At 41.2% G+C, this 25,310-nt stretch overlaps 1 protein-coding gene and 1 long non-coding RNA gene across 2 annotated transcripts; one reads left to right on the forward strand and one right to left on the reverse strand.

The window, feature by feature from the left end:
• Positions 1–3,624: 3,624 nt before the first annotated feature.
• Positions 3,625–4,110, reverse strand: LOC310840799. The gene is made up of 2 exons (XR_014562149.1): positions 3,790–4,110; positions 3,625–3,730 (listed from the first exon to the last, which is right to left on the reverse strand). It is a non-coding gene; the product is annotated as an uncharacterized lncRNA (long non-coding RNA).
• A 594-nt stretch (positions 4,111–4,704) lies between these two features.
• On the forward strand, positions 4,705–24,774 carry LOC310840474 (cytochrome P450 2K1-like). Its single transcript, XM_083730505.1, has 9 exons — positions 4,705–4,984; positions 8,368–8,530; positions 15,596–15,745; positions 16,134–16,294; positions 16,761–16,934; positions 17,587–17,734; positions 22,881–23,065; positions 23,436–23,577; positions 24,334–24,774. The coding sequence occupies exons 1-9, from the start codon at positions 4,802–4,804 to the stop codon at positions 24,519–24,521; spliced, it is 1,494 nt and encodes a 497-aa protein (XP_083586631.1). The 5' UTR covers positions 4,705–4,801; the 3' UTR covers positions 24,522–24,774.
• The last annotated feature ends 536 nt before the right edge of the window (positions 24,775–25,310 follow it).

Here is a 25,310-nt window from a genome sequence, read left to right on the forward strand (position 1 = left end):
ACTGATAATCCTGAGTTATGAGTTCACCGTGTTTAAGAGCATTGTAATCTGTTCTGGAAAGCATTAGTTTGTGGAAGTAAGCACCACTCACTTGAGTAAACATTAAACTGAAAGGCATATCATCCAATGTACAGCTTTGAATAGTTGTGGAGAAGAAAAAAATTTGGAGGAATGGCTTAATGATTCACTAGAGACATTACATAATATAATATATGGGTGGCGCATTGCAGTTGGTAGACACTGTTGTTGACCAAACTGCTCTGTAGCTTTGTTGTTTTTGTAGAAGTCTTTTAAACCGTCTCGGCCTTTGGGTTGCCAGGTTTTTATCTGGAGGTTTCTGCTTTTTTTCTGTTTGGCTCCAGAGGCCTCCAAGCCTTGAAGCTCTACTCAGCTATCGGTGGGATGCTCCCAGTCCCAGCGGGGTCGAGGCCACTGGGAGGCAGCTTGGGGCTCTTCATGGCCTCCTTGGTTGTCGCGTTGGGCACCCCTGGTTACCCCCCAATCATGGTGGTGATTGTGGCCGGGTTGGCCGTGCAGGCACCAGCCAGGCAGCGCCATTGTGCTTGTGGTCCTCTGAAGCTCCATGCTGCCTTGGCGCTCGCCGGAAGTCCATACTGGTGCACATTGAAATATCCATCCCTGAATGCAGTTCAAGGATTACTCCAAAGAATTTCAGAATGCTGCCCTTTACTCCCAGTATAACAGATTAATTTATACATAATCTGGGTGACATGTCTGCAGCCAGGTTCAAGAGAATTTGAATCTGTTCTGGAAGACAATAGTTTGTGGAAGTAAGAACTTGAGTAAACATTAAACTGAAAGGCAAATAATCCATTGTACAGCTTTGAATAGTTGTGGAGAAGAAAAATCAGAGGGATGGTTTAATGATTTGCTAGAAACGTTATGTAACATAATATATGGGCTGCTCATTGCAGTTGGTAGACACTGTTGTTGACAAAACTGCACTGTAGCTTTGTTGTTTTTGAAGAAGTCTTTTAGACAGCCTTTGGGTTGCCAGGTTTTTATATGGCGTTTTTTGCTTTTTTTCTGTTTGGCTCTGGAGGCCTCCAGGGCTTGAGGCTCTGCTCAGGGGTGGAGCAAGGGGGTGCATTGGGGGTGGGCCACACTGGGTGACATCCTGAGGGAGGGTGACACTCTGCATGCGTATCCCTGCCCGCGACTCCCAAGCCTACACCTGTCAGGGCCGCTGGCAAAGTGGCCAAGCTCCCCCCTTCCCCCGGCTCACTGTAGGCTTGGGAGTCATGGGCAGGTTGCCCTGTCATCCAGGACAGGCCTTGTTCCACAGATCGCCTGCTTGCCCGCTTGGTGCTTCGCTTCCTTCCTGCTCAGGCTGCTGGTGGAGGCAAGGGGCAGGCTAGGGAGGGGCGTCGACAGGCCACGAGAAGCGCCCCCTCCCATCCACCCACCAGCTGGTGGCTGGCCTCCCTCCTTCCCTCGCCCCTTCCTGCCTCTTCTGCACACACGGAGCAAGAACCACCCCCTCGCGCCTGTAAAACAGGCTCTCTCTAACATTCCAGAGAAACCAAAAAGAAAAGTCACTGTTTTGAGCTCGTCTCTTTTATGGATACAACGAATAGTTTTGGCTACAACCATTGGGGATTGCACCAGCAGGGTAGAAAAACGCCTTTGCAATGCTTTGTTCTGATGCGTGGCCTCGCCTTTAATGAAATGCCCCCCTCCCAGCCATGGTACGTTTGCGTTGACGTATAGTAGTGGCTTTCTGAAATAAAACTAAAGGGCAATTCGCTGCTTGGCTGCAATTTTGCAAATGCAACTAAGGTCTTTGCTCTTTTGTAGTTCTCCCATTGCCAGGTAGATTTGATATCTGCGGGCCTCAGTTTTGTTCTGTTCCACATTATGACTCTTCCACTGCTGCTCCTGCAGAGTAGGGGACTTTATTCATGGAGATCCTGCCTCGGTTTTTCTCTTCTTTTCTTAGAATAAGGCAGCAGCCAGAGGACCGGCTTTGTACTGAACCTTTTGTGAATATCTATTATAGTTGGTGAACAGTGAAGGGATCCTGTGCAGACATAGATGGAAATTGGATAACTATCAGAGGGTTGTGATTGTTCTCTCTCTCATTACAATAATTCACAGTTTTAATAAAATAATGCCGTATCAATCTGAATTGGAGCTTTTGATTAAGAGTGCAGATGCAAAGATCACTTTTTAAGCCTGGGTGTTCCACGATTTCGATACAAAACCCCAGAAAATTCTCTACCCCTAAGAAAAAAACCCCTCCAACAAAACAGATATCTAAATATGAGTAACACATGTGCATTTATTTTGAAAATAATTGTCAGAGAACTCTTTGCTGCTAGTTACATGAAGTTGGCGCCCTGCAAGTCTCGAGCCGAGAGAGGGGGCGAGGAGCCATGGCTGTGCCCTTGCCCCCCAACATGCACGCGATTCAGGCCGAGCGCTGCACCCCATTTGGGATTGGGGCCGGCAGGCAAGGCTAGGTGCAGTGTCAGAGCTGAATGAGCCCCCTGGCCATGTGCAGTCTACCTGTACAGTGGGTAGGGAGCTACTGCCGATCCAACCCATGTAAACAGTACGCTGCATAATTGCACAATAATCAGCAGGCGAGAGGCACTCATTAAAAGCCATTCCTCAGCTGCTCAATGGTGTTTCTGCAGGGGAATTCCAGATGAACGACCCTCCCACCAGCCGCTCCCTGCCTTAGCCCAGCCTCTGGCTGAGGGAATTAAAAAGACCCCAAGTGAGCATGCAAGGCTGAAACGTTTCCTCTAGCTTGAGTGAGCCCAACCCCCTGCAATGTAGGAATCTCCGCTAAAGCATCCAGGATAGATGGCCATCCAACCTCTCCTTAAAAACCTCCAAGGAAGGAGAGTACGCAGCCTACCGAGGGAGACTGTTCCACTGAGGATCACATTTTTAAAAAGCACATTTAAAAAAGGATTTTGAACCTCTTGCAATGCAGGGCATTGGGCCAGGAGCAGAGCAAGGGGGTTGCGGAATTTTTTTTGTCACCCTCCCCTGAAATAAAAATTTAATTGCCTCCCCAAGGGGCCCCTGCCTCAGAAGGAGGACCAGGACCTTGGAAGGAGCGCAAATGAAGGCTCTGTACTGGTTGGGACCACACCAGGATTTGGAAAAAGCAAGGCCTAGGCCTGATCTTTATGGAAAGAACAGAAAACAACAACAACACATAAAACTGTTGCAACAGGGTCCCCGCTCACGCAATGACACGGAGTCAGAGACCCTGAAAAAAAGGACTGCCTTGATTCTTATACCTTTTGATTTTCATTCAGATCAATAGCAAGGAGGTGGGGGGAAACATATGAGGGGTGTGAAGAGTGGATTAACATAAGGTAAGCAGGATGTTGAAAGACTTTCTAGAGGTGTCAATTTGCTGAAGGGCTCAGGTGGTATGTGTCGATCTTCGTGTTATTTAATTTTGGATCTGCTTAAAATGGCTTTTCCTTTATCTACAGGAAAACCTCCACAACTGCTGATAATCAGCATGCAGATGTGAGGCTGGATGTTTGAGAAGATGTTCAGGAAATGACTTAAATGTTAATGTGAAATCCTATTCTGCATTGCTATCAATTCGGGTGTGATAGCCTGATGTTTGCATACTTTTTGGAAAATAGGACTGCTTTATTTTGAGCTCATATCTGTGTGTATTCATGGTATGGTTTGCAGCCCCAGTAGGAGGCAGTGTGGTGGATTGAGTTTTGGCAGCCTTTTGGATACAATATTGAGTCAAGTATATACATTTTGAAATATTTAGATTGTTACTACATTTTGGATACATTCAGAAAAGTACAGCATAGTAAGGCATTTCATTAAAGATACATCCACGAATACAATTTAAAAAGGATTGCTTCATGGAGAAAGAGGTACACAGGAATGGCAACAGGCACGTTACATTAAGATGATGTATTAAAAGGCACACATTATATTACAATCAATGATACGTGAAAAGACACAGTAAGATGGCATATTCCCAACAATGCATTCTTTAAGGCACAGTTTCTTATTGTTGTGGGACTTTGGGGTAGGATGATATCATTAGGGTCATTTTTCCTTTATTCCCCTCTCTGACCCTGATTCTCTTATGACACCCCCACCCATGAATCCCAAGCTGACAGCGAGCGGCCCCAGCAAAGTGGTGAAGCTCCCCCCCCTTTTCCCTGGCTTGCTGTAGGCTTGGGAGTCATGGGGGGGGTGACAAAAAAAATTCCACACCAGGTACCAGCAGGGCTTGCTACTCCTCTGGCTCTGCTGAGACATCAGTGGGATGCTCCCAGCCACAGCGGGGTCGAGGCCACTGGGGGCAGCTGGGGCTCTGTGCAGCCTCCTTGGTTGTCGTGTTGAGAAACCTTGGTTACCCCCCAATCATGGTTGTGGCGGCAGCCGTGGTGGCAGTGCTGTGACCAGCAAGGCAGTGCCATTGGTGCTGGCGGACCTCAGGAACTCCATGCTGCTGTGGTGCTTGCCATCTTGCCTCTCCAGAAGTCCATACTGGTGCACTTTCACAAATCCATCCCTGAATGCAGTTCAATGATCACTCCAAAGAATTTCACAATGCTGCACTTTACTCCCCTTATAACAGATTAATTTTACACATAATCTGGGTGACAGGTCTGCATCCAGGTTCAAGAGAGTTTAATAATGGTTTAATGATTAGCTTGAGACAGTACCTAGCATAATATATATGCTGCTCCCTGCAGTTGCAAGACATTGTCCTCGACCAAACTGCACTGTAGCTTTCATTATAACCACTGCAAAAAAAAGTGCTTCCTGAAACAAAATGGATTGGATGGAGCCGATTCCAGCATTGTTCCTCTTTATCCTTATGGTTTCCTTTGTTTTGAAACTGGGCACTTTCTGGAACAAGAGCTCCCAAAATCTTCCACCAGGACCGAGGCCTTTACCTCTCATTGGGAATCTCCACATCATGGATCTCAAGAGGCCTCACAGAACCATGTTAAAGGTAAAGATTCCAGTTCTTCCCGTGGCAAGGCTGAAGGGTACTGGGGCAACCCAGTCAGATGAGCCGGGTAGAATATTATTATTATTATTATTAACAATAATACATTACATTTTGTTCTTTTAGAACCTATAAATATTATCTCCCCTTCGTGTGCTATAGAACCTCCTCTTATCTTTCCCAATAAATAGTCATATTTTCAAATTGATTATACAAATTGTTCAGATTCTTCCACTTAACCATTATCGCTATTAACCCCTATTTTTCTCATTCAACATCAATCTAGCATTCACTGATTTTTGAATATTTCTTTAAATAGTCTTTAAATTTTTTCCAATCTTCTTCCGCCGTTGCTCTTCCCTGGTCTCGAATTCTGCTCGTCATCTCTGCCAAGCCCATGTAGTCCATCACTTTCATCTGCCACTCTTCCATGGTGGGTAAATCTTGTGTCTTCCAGTACTTTGCTATAAGAATTCTTGCTGCTGTTGTAGCATACATAAAAAAAGGTTCTATCCTTCTTTACAACCAATTGGCCGACTATGCCCAGGAGAAAGGCCTCTGGTTTCTTAGGGAAAGTGTACCTAAGTACTTTTTTCAGTTCATTATAGATCAGTTCCCAGAAAGCCTTAATCCTTGGGCACGTCCACCAAAGGTGAAAGAATGTTCCCTCCCTTTCTTTACACTTCCAACATTTGTTCTCGGGCGAATGATAAATTTTCGCAAGCTTGACTGGGGTTATGTACCACCTATAAATCATTTTCATAATATTTTCTCTCAAGGCACTACATGCCGTAAATTTCATCCCGGTGGTCCATAACTTTTCCCAGTCAGCAAACATTATGTCATGACCAATATCCTGCGCCCATTTAATCATTGCAGATTTAACCATTTCATCTTGTGTATTCCATTTCAACAGCAAGTTATACATTTTTGACAAGTTCTTAGTACTAGGTTCTAACAATTCAGTTTCTAGTTTTGATTTTTCCACCTGGAAGCCGACTTTCCTATCTAGTTTAAAAGCTTCCATTATCTGATAATAATGCAGCCAATCTCTCACTTTCCCTTTTAACTTCTCAAAACTTTGCAATTTCAGTCTGTCTCCTTCTTGTTCCAAAATTTCCCAATATCTCGGCCAGTTAACCTCCATGTTTAGTTTTTTAATAGCTTTTGCCTCCATTGGCGACAACCACCTTGGAGTCTTACTTTCCAACAAATCTTTATATCTGATCCAGACATTATATAATGCTTTCCTGACAATATGATTTTTGAAACCTTTATGAACTTTTGCCTTGTCGTACCACAGGTATGCATGCCATCCAAAAAGATTGTCATAACCTTCTAAGTCCAAAACATCAGAATTTTCTAGAAGTAGCCATTCTTTCAACCAGCAAAAAGCTGCTGATTCATAGTACAATTTAAGGTCTGGCAGGGCAAATCCGCCCCTTTCTTTCGAATCAGTTAATATCTTAAATTTTATTCTAGGCTTCTTGCCCTGCCAGACAAACTTAGAAATATCTTTCTGCCATTTCTTAAAACAATCCATCTTATCCACTATTTGCAATGTTTGGAACAAAAACAACATTCTAGGCAATACATTCATTTTTATAACTGAAATTCGACCCAACAAGGAAAGCTTCATATTTGACCAAATTTCTAAGTCTTTTTTTACTTCCGTCCAAGTTTTCTCATAATTATCTTTGAATAAATTCAGATTTTTAGATGTCATATTTATCCCCAAATATTTCACTTTCTTAACCACAGTTAGCCCTGTCTCACTCTGAAATGACTCTGCCTCCATTTTCAAGGATGTAAAAGTGCTGGTGCAAACCTTGCCCAGCCCAGCCTCCTCCTTCAGCCTATCTTTCTAAACTAGGTTTGAGAGGTGCCATTAAAGGTATAATCACTTTTATCCTTACAACTGCCTATTTTGTTCTGGTTTCCTGAGCATTCCTAGCAAATATTTGTGCTGCCACAACTGAATAATAATAATAATAATTTATTATTTATACCCTGCCCATCTGGCTGGGTTTCCCCGGCCACCCAACAGACTAAGAACATGATAAAACATCAAACATTAAAAACTTCCCTTAAAAGGACTGCCTTCAGGTGTCTTCTAAAAATCAGGTAGTTGTTTATTGCCTTGACATTTGATGGGATGGCGTTCCACAGGGCAGGTGCCACTACCGAGAAGGCACTCTGTCTGGTCCCCTCTAACCTCACATCTCGCAGTGAGGGAACCACCATAAGGCCCTGAGCCCTGGACCTGAGTGTCCGGGCTGAATGGTGGGGGTGGAGACACTCCTTCAGGTATACAGGTGACCTTTAAAGGTCAGCATCAACAATTTGAATAGTGCTTGGAAATGTACTGGGAGCCAACGTAGGTCTTTCAGAACCAGTGGTATATTGTCTCAGCAGCCACTCCCACTCACCAGTGTAGCTACTGCATTCTGGATTTGTTGCAGTTTCCAGGTCGCTTTCAAAAGTAGCCCCACATAGAGCACATTGCAGTAGTACAAGCAGGAGATAACTAGAGCATGCACCATTCTTGCAAGACAGTTTGCTGGCAGGTAGGGTCTCAGCCTTTGTACCAGATGGAGCTGGTAGACAGCTGCCCTGGACACAGAATTGACCTGCACCTCCATGAACAGCTGTGAGTCCAAAATGAATCCCAGGCTACACATCTGGTCCTTCAGAAGCACAGCTACCCCATTCAGGACCAGGAGTCCTCCACACCCGCCTGCCTCCTGTCCCCCAAAAACAGTATTTCTGTCTTGTCAGGATTCAACCTCCATCTGTCAGCCACCATCCATCCTCCAACCGCCCCCCGACACTCACACAGGACCTTCACCGCCTTCAATGGTTTTTATTTAAAAGAGTGGTAGAGCTGGTTATTATCCGCATACCCCACAAGTGAGTGTCCAGGGGCCTGAACACTCATCCCCCAACACCACTTTCTGGACACGGTCCAGGAAGAAGGAGCAAAACCACTGTATAACAGTGCCCCCATATCCCAGCCCCTCTAGATGGTCCAGAAGGATGTCATGGTCAATGGTATCAAAGGCCACTGAGAGATTCAGCAGAACTAGGAAACAGCTTTCACCTTTGTCCTTAGCCGGCCGGAGATAACCGAGCAGCACAACCAAGGCAGTTTCAGTCTCATGATGAGGCTTGAATCCCAAATGGAAGGGATCCAAATGGCCTGCATCCTCTAGACGTTCCTGGAGTTGTTCAGCAACCACCCGCTCAATCACCTTGCCCCAGAATGGAAGATTTGAGACTGGGTGCTAGTTAATGCAGTCTTGGTTCTGTCAGAGAGGATTTGCATTAATATATTCTTTGGGTATGCCAGAACTCTCTTTCTCACTTTTTCTCCTGTTGAATTCCAGTTGTCAAAGCAATATGGCCCTGTCTTCAGCATCCAAATGGGACCCCAGAAAGCTGTGGTGTTGACAGGATATGAAACAGTAAAGGAGGCTCTGGTTAATCAGGCGGACGCATTTGCAGACAGGCCCATCGTTCCAATGTTTCAAGAGCTTGCACAAGGCTTTGGTGAGGCACTTCCTTTCTACTGGAACTGGTAATGCCTGCAAACACACACTGCTCCCACCAGGTGAACACAACCTGTTCCCAAGAAATGGTTTGTAAGATGAGTGTTTGCAAAGCAAGTCATCGAAATCCATTGTTTCCTGTGGGGGAAATCCTTGTGACTTTTTCAACCCACCTCAGTGCCTTTGACATTGACAGAGTATCTGCAGGCATTAGGCTGAGAATGTGTCACAAAAAGTGTCACCTGTGGATTTCTGAAGATCAAGCTAAAATGTTAAAAAGAGTGGACCAGGTCTTGACTTTCAGTGGATAAGTGGTGTTCGGTTGAAGAAACTAAAATGGAGACCACTTAAAGCAAACCTTTCCCATTCCCACCTTCTTCCATATTGTAGAGGTGGGAGTCATATTGTAGAGGTGGGGGAGAATGAGACAGGAGGATTGTGAATAATAGTTGCACAGCAAAGTAATGCCACACACCAAGGGGAAACTGACTGACCATTTTCTGGCCTAGCCTACACAGAGAGGATAAATTAAGAAGGCATAATGGAATACAAATAACAAGCTGAGTTCTCCTTGGCCTGACATGTACAAACTACCCTCTACTCTATCCTACACTTAGTAGGGGAAAATATTGTTCAATGTGTTCTCAGGTCTTGCTCTGATGGCACAGCTGCCAGCTACTTTGTTAAAGCTCAGAAGTCAGAGTCTGAATGGGAGAATAGCTGGGATCCATTCTCAGTTCCATGGAAGAAATGCAGAACACAATTTATTGATTCTTTGTTCAATGGCCATACAAACATGATACCTTTCCTCCCGTCTCTTCAGGTGTAATTCTGTCTTTTTTTTAATAAATATTTATTAAGATTTTTATAAAAGAAAAGCATAAGTAACAAACAACATTGCTTATATCATAACAAAATTTCATAACTTGTTTAGACTTCCTCACATCTCCTGCTCCCACTTACATTGTTAAAAAGTTTTTTCAAGCAAATTATCATCTTGTTTACAATCTTATATCCACTCGTTTAAACATAATCTAATAGTTCTCCCAAAGGGTTTGTCTTTTCCTTAATCTCACTTATCATCAAATTCCAATCTAGTTTAGTGGTGGCCAATTATTTATGATCAAGCATCCTTCTTAACATTCAATCAAGTTACAATATTTTTGTAAATAAATTTTAAATTTCTTCCAATCTTCTTCAATCCTTTCTTCTCCCAGGTCTCGGATTCTGCCGGTCATCTCTGCCAGTTGCATATAGTCTATCAGCTGCATCTGCCATTCTTCCAGTGTGGGTAGATCTTGAGTCTTCCAATTCTTGGCAATGAGTATCCTTGCTGCTGTTGTTGCGTACATAAAAAATGTTCGGTCCTTCTTTAACACCTTCTGGCCGACAATACCCAGGAGGAAGGCCTCTGGTTTCTTAGTGAAGGTATACTTAAATACCTTTTTCAACTCATTATATATCATTTCCCAGAAGGCCTTCACTTTAGGGCAAGTTCACCAGAGGTGAAAGAATGTTCCTTCATTTTCTTTACATTTCCAACATTTATTATCAGACGAATGGTATATTTTGGCAAGTTTAACTGGGGTCATGTACCATCTGTATATCATTTTCATTACATTTTCCTTCAACGCATTACATGCAGTGAAGTTCAGCCCAGTGGCCCACAACCTTTCCCAGTCCTCAAACATAATGTTATGCCCAATATCCTGTGCCCACTTTATCATAGCAGATTTAACCATTTCGTCTTGTGTGTTCCATTTTAACAGCAAGTTATACATTCTTGATAGTACCTTAGTCTTTGGTTCTAACAATTCCGTCTCCAACTTCGATTTCTCCACCTGGAACCCTAGTTTTTTGTCATTTTTAAAAACTTCTTTAATCTGGGCGTAATGTAACCAGTCTCGCACTTTACCCTCCATTTTCTCCAAACTCTGCAATTTCCAATTGTCACCGTCTTTTTCTAATATTTCCCAATATTTTGGCCATTTGGCCTCCATATTGGGTCTTTTTCGGGCCTTGGCTTCCAGAGGGGACAGCCACCTCGGAGTTTTGTTTTCCAATAAGTCTTTGTATTTTGTCCAGACATTGAATACTGCTTTCCTGACAATATGGTTCTTAAAGGCCTTATTGATCTTAACTTTGTCATACCATAAATATGCATGCCAACCAAAAGCATTGTTAAAACCTTCCAAATCCAACACATCAGTGTCTTCAAGAAGTAGCCAGTCTTTTAGCCAGCAGAAAGCTGCGGCTTCATAGTACAGTTTTAAGTCTGGCAGGGCGAAGCCCCCTCTTTCTTTCGCGTCAGTTAATATCTTAAACTTAATTCTGGGCTTTTTGCCCTGCCAGACAAATTTGGCGATATCTCTCTGCCACTTCCGGAAACACTCCGTCTTGTCCACAATTTGCAATGTTTGAAACAAAAACAACATCTTTGGCAATACATTCATCTTAATAGCAGCAATTCGGCCTAACAAAGAAAGCTTCAATTTTGTCCAACTGTCCAAGTCTCTCTTAATTTCAGACCAACATTTTTCATAATTATCCTTAAATAGACTCAGATTTTTTGCTGTTATGTTTACCCCTAGGTACTTTACTTTTTTAACCACAGTTAGTTCTGTTTCTCTCTGAAACCGTTCTGACTCTGTATCTGTCAAGTTTTTCCCCAACACCTTAGTTTTCTGTTTATTTAGTTTGAATCCCGCCACCCGACCAAAGTCTTGAATCAGTTGTAATACTCTTTTTGTACTAGATTCTGGCTCCTGCAAAGTCAAGACTAGGTCATCTGCAAAAGCTTTAAGTTTATATTTTTTCGCTCCGACCTGAATCCCTTGCACCAACCGGTCCCCTCTAATCCTATTCAAGAGCACCTCCAGAACCGAGATAAATGACAGAGGGGAAATCGGGCAGCCTTGTCGTGTACCTTTTTCAATTTTAAACTCTTCTGTAACCACATTGTTAACTATCAGTTTTGCCTTCTGTTCTGAGTATATTGCATCAATCCCATTCTCAAAACCCCGTCCCACTCCCATTTCTTTTAAATTTCCCTTCATAAATTTCCAAGAGATATTATCAAAGGCCTTCTCCGCATCTATAAAAATTAACACTGCTTTTGTATTTATGTTTGTTTGCAAAAGTTCCAAAATGTCAATGATGTTCCTTGTGTTGGCAAACATATGTCTACCTGGGAGAAAGCCTGCCTGATCTTTATGAATTACTTCATTTAAAACTCTTTTAAGTCTGCTTGCCAAAATATCTGCGAATATTTTGTAATCCACATTTAAAAGGGAGATGGGACGATAGTTCTTGAGTTGTGTCTTCTCAATTTCCGATTTTGGTATCAATGTGATGAAAGCTTCCTTCCACGATTCCGGCGCCTTCTTTCCCTCCATAATTTCATTACTGACCTCCATCAATGGTTGTATCAAATAATCTTTTAATGTCTTATAATACTTGGAGGTCAGGCCGTCTGGCCCTGGAGATTTGCCCAATTTCATGTTCTGAATGGCTTGTTCAATCTCTTGTCGTGTTATTTTGCTGTTCAGGAGTGATCTATTTTCTTGTGAAAGTTTTTTAAGTCCATTTTTTTCCAAAAATTGTTTAATCTCAGCCTCATTATGCGGCCCTTGAGTATATAATTTTTTGAAGTATTTCTGAAAACACTTTCTAATCTCCACGGGGTTCTGAATGTTTCTTCCTTCAATTTCCAAATTTGTGACTACATTTAACTTTTGTCTCTTCTTCAACTGCCAAGCCAGCAGTTTCCCACATTTATTTGCTGATTCAAAAGTTTTTTGTTTCATTAGTTTGATCTTCCATTCTATTTCCTGGTTCATCAGTTTAGAATATTGTGCCTGATGGAGTTTAATTTCTCTCAGAATCGGCTGTGACTTCGGATTCGATCTTAACTTCTTCTCTAACTCTTTAATTTTCTCCAAGATCTTGTCTTTCCTCTCATTTTGTGTTCTTTTTTTTACAGCATTCTGTTGTATCAAGAACCCCCTCATCACAGCTTTGCTTGCATCCCAAATGATTCTTTTTTCCACCGTAGTGCTCATGTTTATCTCAAAGTAGTCCTTCAAAACTTTTTGGGCCTTCTTAATAATCTCCTGATCTCTAAACAAATTGTCATTCATCTTCCATCTAAAGGAACCGGTTGGTAATAGTGTCATGTCCATTTTCAGTGCATTATGGTCGGAGCAGGTCTTTGGGCAGATTTCCACTTTCCTGACCTTGGGTGCCAGACCTCTAGTTATCCATATTTGGTCGATTCTTGTCCAAGTCAGCTGGGCTTCAGAGAAGAATGTTCCTTCTTTTCCCAAGGGGTTCTTCGTTCTCCAAATGTCAATCCAGTCCATATTGTCTGTCATTTCAAAAAAGGTCTTTGGTAGTCTGCCATCTTTCGTAACATTTTGGCTTTGTGACTTATCCATGTAAGTTGATACGACTCCATTCATGTCTCCCATCATAATGATGTTGTCATAGTCCAGATACTCCAGCATAGTCTCATGCAACTTCTTATAAAATTCCGATTTTCCTTCATTTGGTGCATAAATTCCTAAGAGCAGAATCTTCTCTCCTTGGTGTTGTATTTCGATTGCCAAAATTCTTCCATGTTCATCTTTAAATAGAAATTTAGGTGACAGGCTCTCTTTTGCATAAATCACCACACCTCTCTACTGTGTCTGAGGATATAAATTCCTGACCGAGTCTTTTGTTTATTAACACTTTTCTATGGAGCCTAGTCACATGTGTTTCTTGTAGGCAAATAATGTCCAATTGTTCCTTTTTTAATATATGAAAAAATTTCCTCCTTTTTTCCGGAATATTGCAGCCATTTATGTTCCAACTCAACAGTTGCAGAGACATCCTGAATAAATCTGGTTATTTTTCTGGGGGTGGTACCTTGTTCACTGGGTCTTCAGAATCCAAGGGTGCCGGTGCCTCTGGTGCTCCAGGCCCTGAGGGTAATTCGAGTCCTTTTTGAAGGTCCTCTCCGTACACGTTTAGAAATTTATCTCTATCTTCCAATGTTCTAATTTTAATCTTCTTCCCTCTGAAAGTAAAAGATAATCCTTGAGGAAAGTCCCACCTAAAGATGATTGAGTTACTCCTCAACAGTCTTTTGGATCTAAGATCCAAAAGTTGTTTAGGAATGTCCTTGTAAATTTCAATTCTTTTGTCCAAAATGTCCAGTGACTTTCCGTAGTGCAGGCCCAGAATCTTGTCCCTTCCCTCCTTTGATCTCAATGTTATCAAACAGTCTCTGGGTTTGTCTTTCTTTATAAGTCTTCCAAGCCTGAAAGCTGATACAATTTTAAAGTCTTTTTCCTCTAAGTTCCAGAACTTGGAAAATATTTTGGTCAGAAACTCAGCTAAGTTGTCTTCTTCCACTTCTGGGACCGACCTTATCCTTAAATTAGTCTCCCTGTTCCGTAATTCAATCATAGAAAGGTAGGTCTGGTGTTCTCCTACTTGTTTACTGAGTGGTCTCACCTCTTTTTCTAACTTTCCAAGTCTTTGGCTGGTATCCTCAGCCAATTTCCGATTTTCACCTGTAGCCTCCTTCAATTCTCCAATTGCTTGTGCATTCTGTGCCACTTGTCCAGTTAGTCTCTTTAGACATTCTGTGTTTTGGTCGATTTTAAATGTTTGCTCATCAGCTTTTTTATCCAAGGATTCAACTCTCTTATCCAAAGATTCCAATTTTTCATAGATTTTCTCTAAAATGGAAGCAGTTGTTCCTGAGGCCATATCTTCCAATTGTAATTCCTCAGTTTCTCCTTCCTCTGCCCTTGGCAGGGATGCAGCTTCTTCCTCAGAAAGCAAGATAGGCACAGACGATCTACGTGGCTGTAAGGCTGTGGCTAAGGTTGTTTGTCTAGTTCTTACTCTAGATTCCTTTTCTTTAGGCTCCTTTTTTCTTGCACCACTCATTCCAAAGTTATCTAAAAGTCAAGGTCAAGCTGAGTTATTTCCCATGGGAAAGAGATGGCCCAGATGGTAACAGTCAAACAGGAGGCCGGGAAAGAGAAAGTAAAACAATGCCACTGCTGTAAATTCCAAGACCTCTAGGGGGAGCTTAAAAAGTCTTTCGGGAAGAGATCAATTCCAATAAAGTCCATAAAATCAAAATTAATGTCCAGGAGCCTTCAAATAATAAATTTTAGCAGAGTTGGTATTAAATGAACACAAGGTCTCAAATAGTGCTTGCTGGTATTCCAAATGGTGCCTCAAAGTAGCAATTCCAGACCCCCTCAGATTGTTTCCAAGTTTATATTCAAAGTATCCAGATCTGCAGGCTGACTGCTACAGTTACTCAGGCAGTTCCAGCACCTGGGTTTTTAACTTAAATTGTAATTCCAATAGAAGAAGATAGCACAGTCCAAATTAGAAACGCAAAATCCAATGCTTACAGTCCTATTCTGCTTCAAAGGAGGTTCAATAGGTACTCAGATCCATTAGGTTAAAAGTTCACTCTCTGCCTCCACTCCTGCTCTTTGCTTTGAAGTTCAGTAGCAGCGGAAGACGGACTTCCTTTTTTTCGTCAATCCGCTTTCAGCCAAATTCCGAAGCTTTTTAAATCTTTAAAAAATTTTAAAGTCCTTGTTACTCACGGGTTGTTGTTTTCCGAAACATAAATTCCAGGAAGAAAGGTCAGCGCTCACCGGCAACAGCTTCGCGGCTTCGCTCCGTTGATTGCGGAGCGACCCTCAGCGCCGCTACCCCCTCCGCGATCCAGAGCCCCTTACGGGGTTCCTTCAACGTTTTGGGGGCAGCTCCTGGTGCCTGCCGGGTCCCAAGACCGCAGGCTTCTGCCGCCTGCAGTTTTCCGATGTGGGTCTCCGCTTCGCCGTAGCGGACGACCCGTTTCAGTGGAGCTTCCCTCTCATAGTTAGAAGAGGGCAGCCTTTACCGTTCGCGCCGCCTCCAGAAGTCAGAGTCTGAATGGGAGAATAGCTGGGATCCATTCTCAGTTCCATGGAAGAAATGCAGAACACAATTTATTGATTCTTTGTTCAATGGCCATACAAACATGATACCTTTCCTCCCGTCTCTTCAGGTGTAATTCTGTCTAATGGTGAAAACTGGAAAGTGATGCGGCGGTTTGCTTTAAGCACATTACGGGACTACGGAATGGGAAAGAGGACCATAGAGGACAGAATTGTTGAGGAATGCAGTGTCCTGATAAATAAATTTGAATCTTACGAAGGTGAGTTGGTGTTTTCCTCTGGTGCATAGCTACACTACCATAGTTTAAAGGTGCCAAGACTATTGTGTTACATATTCCTAAATTCCAGAAGCACAGATCCCAGGGTTCCCTGCAATTGGTCTGTTCCCGTAATGTGCAGATTGCACTGCACCAACTCCTGTGACTTCCAAGCATTTCTTAACCCAGCTATGGCCACATCCAGCAGCACTTAGGATCAGTTTATTTGTTAAATGAGGTCTACACATAGGGAAGCTCCCACTAGGGATTTAAGGCAACAAAGAACAGACTTAGCATGTCCATTCTAGGAATGTTGTACTAGTCTCTTATGTGTTTTACATCCCACATTTTAAACAGAATATTTTTGCTTAACTGTCATATTTATGTATAGGAAAACCATTTGAGACCACCACAATTATGAATGCAGCTGTTGCTAATATAATAGTGGCCATACTACTAGACAAGCGATTTGATTATGAAGATCCCACATACATAAGACTTCTGAAGTTGGTCAATGAAGATGTCTGGCTTTTCGGAAGCTCTTCAGTCACGGTAATCTAATTTTTCCATTTAAAACAAACAAACAGTTGATTATAATAACGGTGTATGCAAAGTGGGCAGGGCAACCTGTTTATTGTATATTGATCAGGATTCACTACAAAACACAGAATATTGATATCTTGAGAAACCTGGTGGTGATTCGAAGTATTTAGAAAACTCACACGGCACAGTCATCCCATAACTATAATAAAGTCTCTTTTGCACACACCCTTTCTGGCCTCACTGCCATCGGGACTCCAAGGACAAGGAAGAACAAGTGATAGTTGATTCCATGATGGCTCAGAAGGGGCCTCCAAGGGCAGATCTCCCTCGCTGAAGGCGAAACTTCAGAGGAGAACTGCCATAGCCTATTATTCTGGGGTTGCACATAAATTATGCTCTGAGAGACCCAGCTGACGGTACAATACTGAGTTTTTCTAATGTCTCTTTTTCCTTTTTCACATTTTTATCCTTTCAGCTGTATAACATGTTTCCTGCTCTTGGTTTTCTTTTGGGGGCTTATAAGACTGTCATTCAAAACAGAAATGAACTGTTTGCCTTCATAAATGCCACCTTCATCAAACACCTCAGAGATCTGGATGAAAATGACCAGAGGAGCTTTATTGACTCATTTCTTATCCAACAACAAGAGGTAATGGAGTCTTTTAAGTTGGCCCAGAATAAGCGTTGCCATTTTCAATTCATGTTTTAAGGGCATATTCACAAGTGAATGCATAAGTTGTAGTCAGGAAGTCTCATTCAGAAGGGACCAACCTGGCATACTTCCTCCCCTTTCCCAATAGTCAGTCGTGGTTAATGTGTTACAGGAAGTTGCCTCTGCAAGGTCAAAGGTTGCATGCTCAACAGCATTTCTGGGGGGAAAATCCCTGATCTAGAAAACATGTAATTATAGATAATTATGCAGTGATGAGAGGTAATCAAGTCATAAATATTTGTTGTCAGACTCCCTTTTGATACAAAGGACGATGGGATAATGCCTCATGTGCTCAGAAGAAGGCATTCTTCACACTGGCTGGCTTTTATCTGCCCCGAGGCCTAGGGCGGCCCCGATCCTCTGGTGACTCGCCTCTCCTGGCCTGGAGGCGAGCACTCCTCCTGCAGGAACCCTATATCATCATGATGGCATAGTCTGGAAAACCTGGAATCTCTCACTACTTAGTGGCTGGGGTGTTGTGCAATGATACTTTGGATCATCGGGTCCAGTAAGGTATTCATTTTTATCTTTGCACATGAAATTTTCTCACTGCATGCGTTCTAATCAGTTCATACTCTGTGCAACCCAGGAGGAGAAGAAGAAGAAGACGAATGCATATTTCCACAACGAAAACTTAAAAGCTGTTGTGGCCAACTTATTTGGTGCTGGCATGGAGACCACTTCTACCACACTGCACTGGGGACTGTTACTAATGATGAAATATCCTGAAATTCAGAGTGAGTGCTTTTAATTGGGTTGGCTCCCATTATTCTGAGAAATCTTAATTCCAGTTATATGTAACTATTAGAGAGAGAAAATATTTATAATTTGCATACACACACACACACACACACACACACACACACACAATTGTTCAGTCATAAGTTTTACATTTCAACCTGGACTCCCTCTTTCTGTGGTTCTTTACATTTCATTTCATATTCCTGCATACTTCAAATTATCTCAACATATTCTTTAGATCAATATTCCTGTATATATCCAATAGATATATTGAAACTGCGGGTTTTTTCATTAATCCTGCCATTGTCTTAGTATGCTTATAGTTTGTTTGTAAATACGCAATAAACCATTTCCATTGCTTTCTAAAAATAATAATAATCTTGTTCTCCAAGTAAATTTTGCCATTTCTGCGTAGTCCATTAATTTCTGTATCCATTCTTCTTTTGTCGGGACCTCTTCATCGTTTCATTTTTGAGCAAATAACAATCTTGCAGCTATGGTTACGTAAATAAATAAATTTGTATTAATTATATATATATATTGCATACATAAATAAATTTCTAAATATTCTATACTAAATAAATCTCTGGGTAGTTCTGATTTTATAATTTCCACAAAAAAAAAAAGCTTATGGTTTTTTAAACATCTTTTTCAGCTCATCATATATCATTTCCCAGTAAACTTTAACCTTATTACAAGACCACCACATATGAAAAATAGTACCTTCTTTCTTTTTACGTTTCCAGCACTTACTAGGTGTCAGGTACCATCTATGTAACATTTTCATATAGTTGTCTCTTAAACTATAACATTCTGTAAATTTTATATCCACATTTGATAAACCTTCCCATGCCTCCATTTCTATATTATTACTAATATCTATTGCCCAGTGTATCATTGAAGATTTCACTTGTTCGTCCTTCGTCTCCCATTCCAATAAGATCTTATACAATTTAGATATCACTTTAACATTACAGTTTAACAGGTCTCTTTCCAGCTGTGATGTTTGTTCCCCAACCCCCTGCTTCAAATTCCTTTTAAATACTTCATTCAAATGATGATATTGTAACAATGTTGGTAACATCTCTGATAAATCTTTTTTAAAAATTAATTTACCGGTAAATTCTCCAAAAGTGAAAGCCATATTGGTGTTTTGGTCTCCAAAAGGTTTTTATACTTATCCCATACTCTATACATTTTTCTCCTGATTATATGGTTTGTAAAACCTTTATGTACTTTCACATTTTCATACCTCAAGTAAGCATGCTAACCAAAAATATTATCATGACCTTCCCAATCTGAAATATGTGAATTATTCAATAACAACCATTCCCTCAAACAGCATAGACAAGGTGCTTCGTAATAGAATCTCATATACAGCAGGGGAAAAAACTCCTTTCTCTTTCATCTGTCAATTTTTTATGTTTTATTCTTATTTTTCCTTGCCCGATATATTTAGAAATATATTTTTGCCATTTGTTGAAATAATTTGTCGTGCTGATCACTGGTATTGATTGAAGCATTCTATAACCTTTTAAAATGTGGTTTTTTGTAGGGGGGTTATTGGGTAGTTGTTTTTATTTTGATGATGTATTTTGTGGTTTTATATTTTGATTTTATTCTGTGAACCTCTGGATATAGGGTGGTGTATACATTCACTAAATAATAAATAAATAAATAAATAATAAATATAATAATAAATCAAAAATAATAATACTAATACTAATTATTATTATTATTATTATTATTATTATTATTATTATTATTATTATTTATTTGTACCCCACCCATCTGGCTGGGTTTCCCCAGCCACTCTGGGCGGCTTCCAACAGAGATGAAAAATACACTAAAATGTCACATATTAAAAACTTCCCTGAACAGGGCTGCCTTCAGATGTCTTCTGAATGTCAGGTAGTTGTCCATCGCCTTGACATTGGATGGGAGGGCATTCCACAGGGCGGGCGCCACCACCGAGAAGGCCCTCTGCCTGGTTCCCTGCAACTTGGCCTCTCGCAGTGAGGGAACCGCCAGAAGGCCCTCGGAGCTGTCAGTAATATTGTCAGTAATACATTCATTTTAATTGTTGAAGTAATGAAAGTTTCTTTTTTTTTTCATGCGTAATTTTTATTAGTTTACATAAATCAAAATACAAGGCAGACTATAATATTCCACTTAATATCACACATATTTTAAAAGTGACTTCCTTCAACCTTTCCACAAATCATCCGTATTAATAAAGGCAAATAATTCCGCATTTCTTATTTTGTAATGCCGTTAATCATTCTAGTTCATCTGTTTTTCTTTAGACATTACCCTTTGCTTCTTACAGAGCTCCCTTAAAACCCACTAGTGTTATCTGTCCATCGCTTAAGTTTTCCAGATATTTCGTAAGACTTTCCCAATCTTTTACAAACCTCTGGTCTTTTATATATCTGATTTTCCCTGTCATCTTATCCATCTCCACATAATCTAGTAATTTGGATCTCCAATCCTCAATTGTCGGCAAACCCTCTAATTTCCAATTTTTAGCTAACAGGACCCTTGCTGCCGTTGTTGCGTACTGAAACAGCTTGTAGTCTTTCCTTTTTATCTCCCTTCCTACCAATCCCAGCAGGAATGCCTCGGGTTTTTTAACAAAAGTATAGCTTAAAATTTTCTTCATTTCATTATACACACTCTCCCAGAACCCTTTAACCTTTTGGCATTCCCACCACATATGGTAGAAGGTCCCCTCTCTTTCCTTGCACTTCCAGCATTTATTACAGGATCCGTACATTCTGGCTAATTTAACGGGAGTCATATACCAACGGTAGAACATTTTCATTAGACTCTCCTTAAGTGTCACACAAGCCGTAAACTTAAGATGTTGTTTCCATAGTTTTTCCCATTCTTCGAAGTAGATGTTACGGCCAAAGTCTTTGGCCCAGTGTGTCATTACCGACTTGACTTCCTCATCAATTAGATTCCAGTCCAGTAACTGATTGTACATTTTAGACAAAGTTTTTATATTATTTTCCAGGATCTCAATTTGGAATCTAGAGTTTTTATCAGCATATCCTTTATCTTTGATATCTTTCCTAAACATGTCATTTATCTGGAAGTAATGTAGCCAATCATAAACTTGGTTCTTGACCTGCTCGTACGGCCTCATTTTCCACTTTCCTTCCTCTTTCATGACCAGTTGTTCATATGTGGCCCAATTGGCCCTCATATTGGTCTTTTTAATGGACATAACCTCTAATGGTGACAGCCAGTGGGGTGTTTTAGGTTCTAGCACGTCTTTATACCTTTCCCATACCTCAATCAGTGGGCCCCTAAATATGTGATTTCCAAATTCCTTATGCGTTCTCCTCCGCCCATGCCACAAGTAGGCGTGCCACCCAAATCGATTGTCGTGGCCCTCTAAGTCCAACACTTCTCTGTCCTCCAGATTGATCCATGTCTTTACCCAGCATAGGCATGATGCCTCGTAATATAATTTCAGATCTGGCAGGGCGAAGCCTCCCCTTTCCTTCACATCCGTCAACAATTTAAATTTTATTCTGGGCTTCTTCCCCTGCCAGATGAATTTTGAGATCTCCCTATGCCAGACTTTAAATATCCTTGTACCTTTGATCACTGGGATATTTTGGAAGAGAAATAATATTCTTGGAAGTACGGACATTTTAATTGTGGCTATTCTACCCCAAAATGACAATCTGAGCCTGACCCACGTTTCTATATCTTTCTTAATTCCTTTCCATACTATTTCATAATTATTTTTAAATAAATCTATATTTTTTGGCGTTACCCATACTCCTAGATATTTCACCCTCTTAGTCACCTCTAATTCCGTTTCTCTTTGTAGTTCTTCAACTTTGTCCTTGTGCATATTCTTAACTATCATTTTTGTTTTCCTTTTATTAAGTTTGAAGCCCGATACTTTTCCGAATTGATCAAATTCTTCAAGTACCTCTTTTGTTGAGTCTATTGGGTCTTCCATTGTTACAACCAGATCGTCAGCGAAAGCTTTAATTTTATATTCGTTCTGACCGACCAAGTTTCATTCTCATCCATATTTGCGAAAAGAATTAATATCCTCCCTAGTTTTTAAATAATTATCCTTATACAAATTTATATCCTTGCTCTTAACCACACAAGGGAAATATTTAATCTTCTTTTCACTCTTTAAGATGGATAAACTTTGTAATTTATTTTTACTCTCATCATTCATATTTTTTACCAGGAGTTTGGTTCTATCTTTATTAAATTTAAGACATGCTAATTCTAATATATATATATTTCAATGGCTTTGGGGTTGACTCTATTGGATCCTCAACAAACATCACCACATCATCAGCAAAATCTATATTATATTATATTATATTATATTATATTATATTATATTATATTATATTATTATTAAATTATTCATATTGTCTCTTTCCCGCTTTTATTCCCGCTTATTTTTTTTATTACATCTTATTCTTTGTGCCAAAACTTCTAAAACTGTTATAAACAATAAAGGTGACAGTGGGCAACCCTGTCTAGTTCCTTTAGTTATTTTAAAATTCTCAGTCAATACATTACTTACTGATGGCTCAGTATATATTGCCTTAACTCCTTTTATAAAACTGTCACCACAAACCATATATTCCAAAGCCTTAAACACATAAAGTCCCAGGAGACATTGTCAAATGCTTTCTCAGAGTCTAAATGCTTTCTCTTTTAATACAGTTTTCAACCTATTAGCTAATATGTCTACAAACAGTTTATAATCCTTATCCAATATTGAAATAGGTCGATAGCTCTTAACCAGCTTTGGATCTCTATTTTGTTTATGAATCAAAGTTATGTATACACTCTTCCGGGATTTGGGTAACTGTCCTATATTCAAAGTTATAGTCATAATATCTTTTAAAGGTTGCATTCGGTAATCTTGTAATTTTTTAATAATATATTGCTGAAACTCCATCAGGTCCGGGTGCCTTCCCTAATTTTGCCTGTAAAATTTGTTAAATTCTAGAGATTAAATTTGTGAGCTTACGGAATCGTAGAACGAGTTTGTGGCAGTTTTATGCTTCAGAGATAAATTTTTAAGAGACCTAAGTCAAAGGCATAATCTAAGCAGAAAAATAAACATATTTTTTTTGTTTCCCCCAGTAAAGGTCCAAGAAGAAATTGCAAAGGTTGTTGGATCTTCTCAGCCAAGGATTGAACACAGAACAAAAATGCCTTATACAGATACCGTGGTCCATGAGATCCAGAGATTTGCCAATATCATCCCAACCAACCTGCCACATGCCACGGCTACAGATGTTACCCTCAATGGCTACTTCATTCCAAAGGTGATCCTTATCATTGAACTGTTGCCCACTAGTTACAATATATTTTAAGGCTTTCCCGGGAGTAAGCCCCTTGGACTTCAGTGTGGCTGACATCTGAGCAGACTTGTATAGGATTGCATTGTAAGCATGCAATCTACCCATCAGAAGCTGTCAGGCATCACCTTCAACCCGTTAAACAGATCTCAGTGGAAAGGAGCACAAGGTAGGAAAACAAACCATTTCTAGTGGGAGATCATGGTTTATACATTAAAATTTGTTAAACAAAAGACATTTCTCAGATGAACTCACATCTCATTTCTCCTACACTAAATATTTATTGTACCAGAGGCATATGCTTTATTTTAAACTGACTCATGCTTTGTCTTTGCAGGGCACATTCATCATACCATTGCTGTCCTCTGTGCTACACGATGAATCTCAATGGGAGAAACCACATAAATTCTATCCTGAGCATTTTCTTAACTCTGAAGGAAAATTCGTAAAGAGAGATGCTTTCATGCCATTCTCCGCAGGTAACTTTTTTTACTTTTGTGTATATCTGCATGGTGTGTGCTTAGTCAATCGGATTTTTACATGCCAGGAATGTAAACTATTGTGAAAAGGTAAGAATGACATCACTTGCTGTGGCCACTTCTGCCACTAGATCTGGCCACCATTGGTGTGCGGCCCCTGGAATGTTGCTCTCCAGGGAATGTGGCCCTCAGGCTGAAAATTCCCCCCCCCCCCGGTTTTCAGCATTGCAGGTTGGCTGGTATTGGGAGTTAATAATTCTTTTAAGATGGAATTGTGACCTGTTATTTTATCTCTGCATTTTAGTCTGCTTTAAAGGATTTGGGATGTTATTAAGCAACAGCTAAACCCAGTTTCAGGGACACGGGTGGCGCTGTGGGTAAAACCTCAGCGCCTAGGACTTGCCGATCGCATGGTCGGCGGTTCGAATCCCCGTGGCAGGGTGCGCTCCAGTCGTTCAGTCCCAGAGCCTGCCAACCTAGCAGTTCGAAAGCACCCCCGGGTGCAAGTAGATAAATAGGGATCGCTTACTAGCGGGAAGGTAAATGGTGTTTCCGTGTGCTGCGCTGGCTCGCCAGATGCAGCTTGTCACGCTGGCCACGTGACCCGGAAGTGTCTTCGGACAGCGCTGGCCCCCGGCCTCTTAAGTGAGATGGGCGCACAACCCTAGAGTCGGACACGACTGGCCCGTATGGGCAGGGGTACCTTTACCTTTACCTTTTAAACCCAGTTTCTCTGCTGCCTGTGTGTCCTTACAGGTCGGAGAGCATGTTTAGGTGAGACTCTTGCCAAAACGGAGCTCTTCCTCTTCTTCACAAGTCTCCTGCAGAAATTCACCTTCCAGCTACCCCCTGGAACATCTCAGGAAGACCTGGACCTTACTCCTGCTGTTGGGCTTACAACACCACCCATGCCCCACCAACTCTGTGCTCTGCCACGTTTCTAAGACTCACAAGCTCCTGGATTGCTTAGCCTACCTGTGTGTGCAATGTGAGGGTTTCTTAAAACACCCCTGTTCTGCAAGGGTGTTTGGGTTGAGTAGCCTAGTGGTGGAATTGGTGCATGCTTTGTCACAAATCTTGTGTTCCCCTTTACCTGCCATACTGCCGAATCCCGTGAAACTAGCATTGGAGCATCTCTTACTTAAAACCTGGCCCAGAGTTCCTATGACACTTGTGGCATAGAGATCAATCAACAAATCTGGTTGCATGTATTCCCATGTTAACATATACTTTCAAAGATCTTGAAGCATCATATTCCCATGTAGAAGTGCAGGGAATTGTGATCAAGACGAAAAAGGGTCTGGAAACCATGCCTTATGAGGAATGATTGATCTGGCAACTGGGTTTGCTTCTGGCATCTCCATGCTGCCAGTTAATTCTGTGACTTTCTGCTTCTGGCTTAGAACGAGACTATGATCTACTCATGGGGGGAAAACTGGCAGCCAAAGTTGTTCAGCTTCTTTTAGAGAGGAAACTTCCATTTTAGGGGTGAAGGCCAAGCTTGTTGAGCCTTTTTTATGGAGAAAATCTCTGTTATTAAGAGGGAAATGTCAGACTAGAGTAAAGGGGAGAGGGGATTAGTCATTCACCAAAAGATCACTATGGAAACAATTTGCCTCACAGCAAAAACTTCATCTTCTGTTCCAGCAATCAGTTGAAAATGGTGGGTGGGGAGAGGGGCAGGGCCAGCTGCTCTGAGGCAAAAAGAAAGGAAATGGAGCGAGCGAGCGACC

Source organism: Podarcis gaigeae (genome assembly GCF_964106915.1).
Source record: "Podarcis gaigeae genome assembly, chromosome: 3".
NCBI classification, from domain to species: domain Eukaryota; kingdom Metazoa; phylum Chordata; class Lepidosauria; order Squamata; family Lacertidae; genus Podarcis; species Podarcis gaigeae.

Excerpts from the sequence above, each read along its gene's own strand:
- LOC310840474 (XM_083730505.1), top strand. The coding sequence starts at position 4,802 with ATGGATTGGATGGAGCCGATTCCAGCATTGTTCCTCTTTATCCTTATG. Across the intron at positions 15,746-16,133 it reads TAAATTTGAATCTTACGAAG|GAAAACCATTTGAGACCACC; the intron begins GTGAGTTGGTGT and ends ATTTATGTATAG. Across the intron at positions 23,578-24,333 it reads TTTCATGCCATTCTCCGCAG|GTCGGAGAGCATGTTTAGGT; the intron begins GTAACTTTTTTT and ends GTGTCCTTACAG.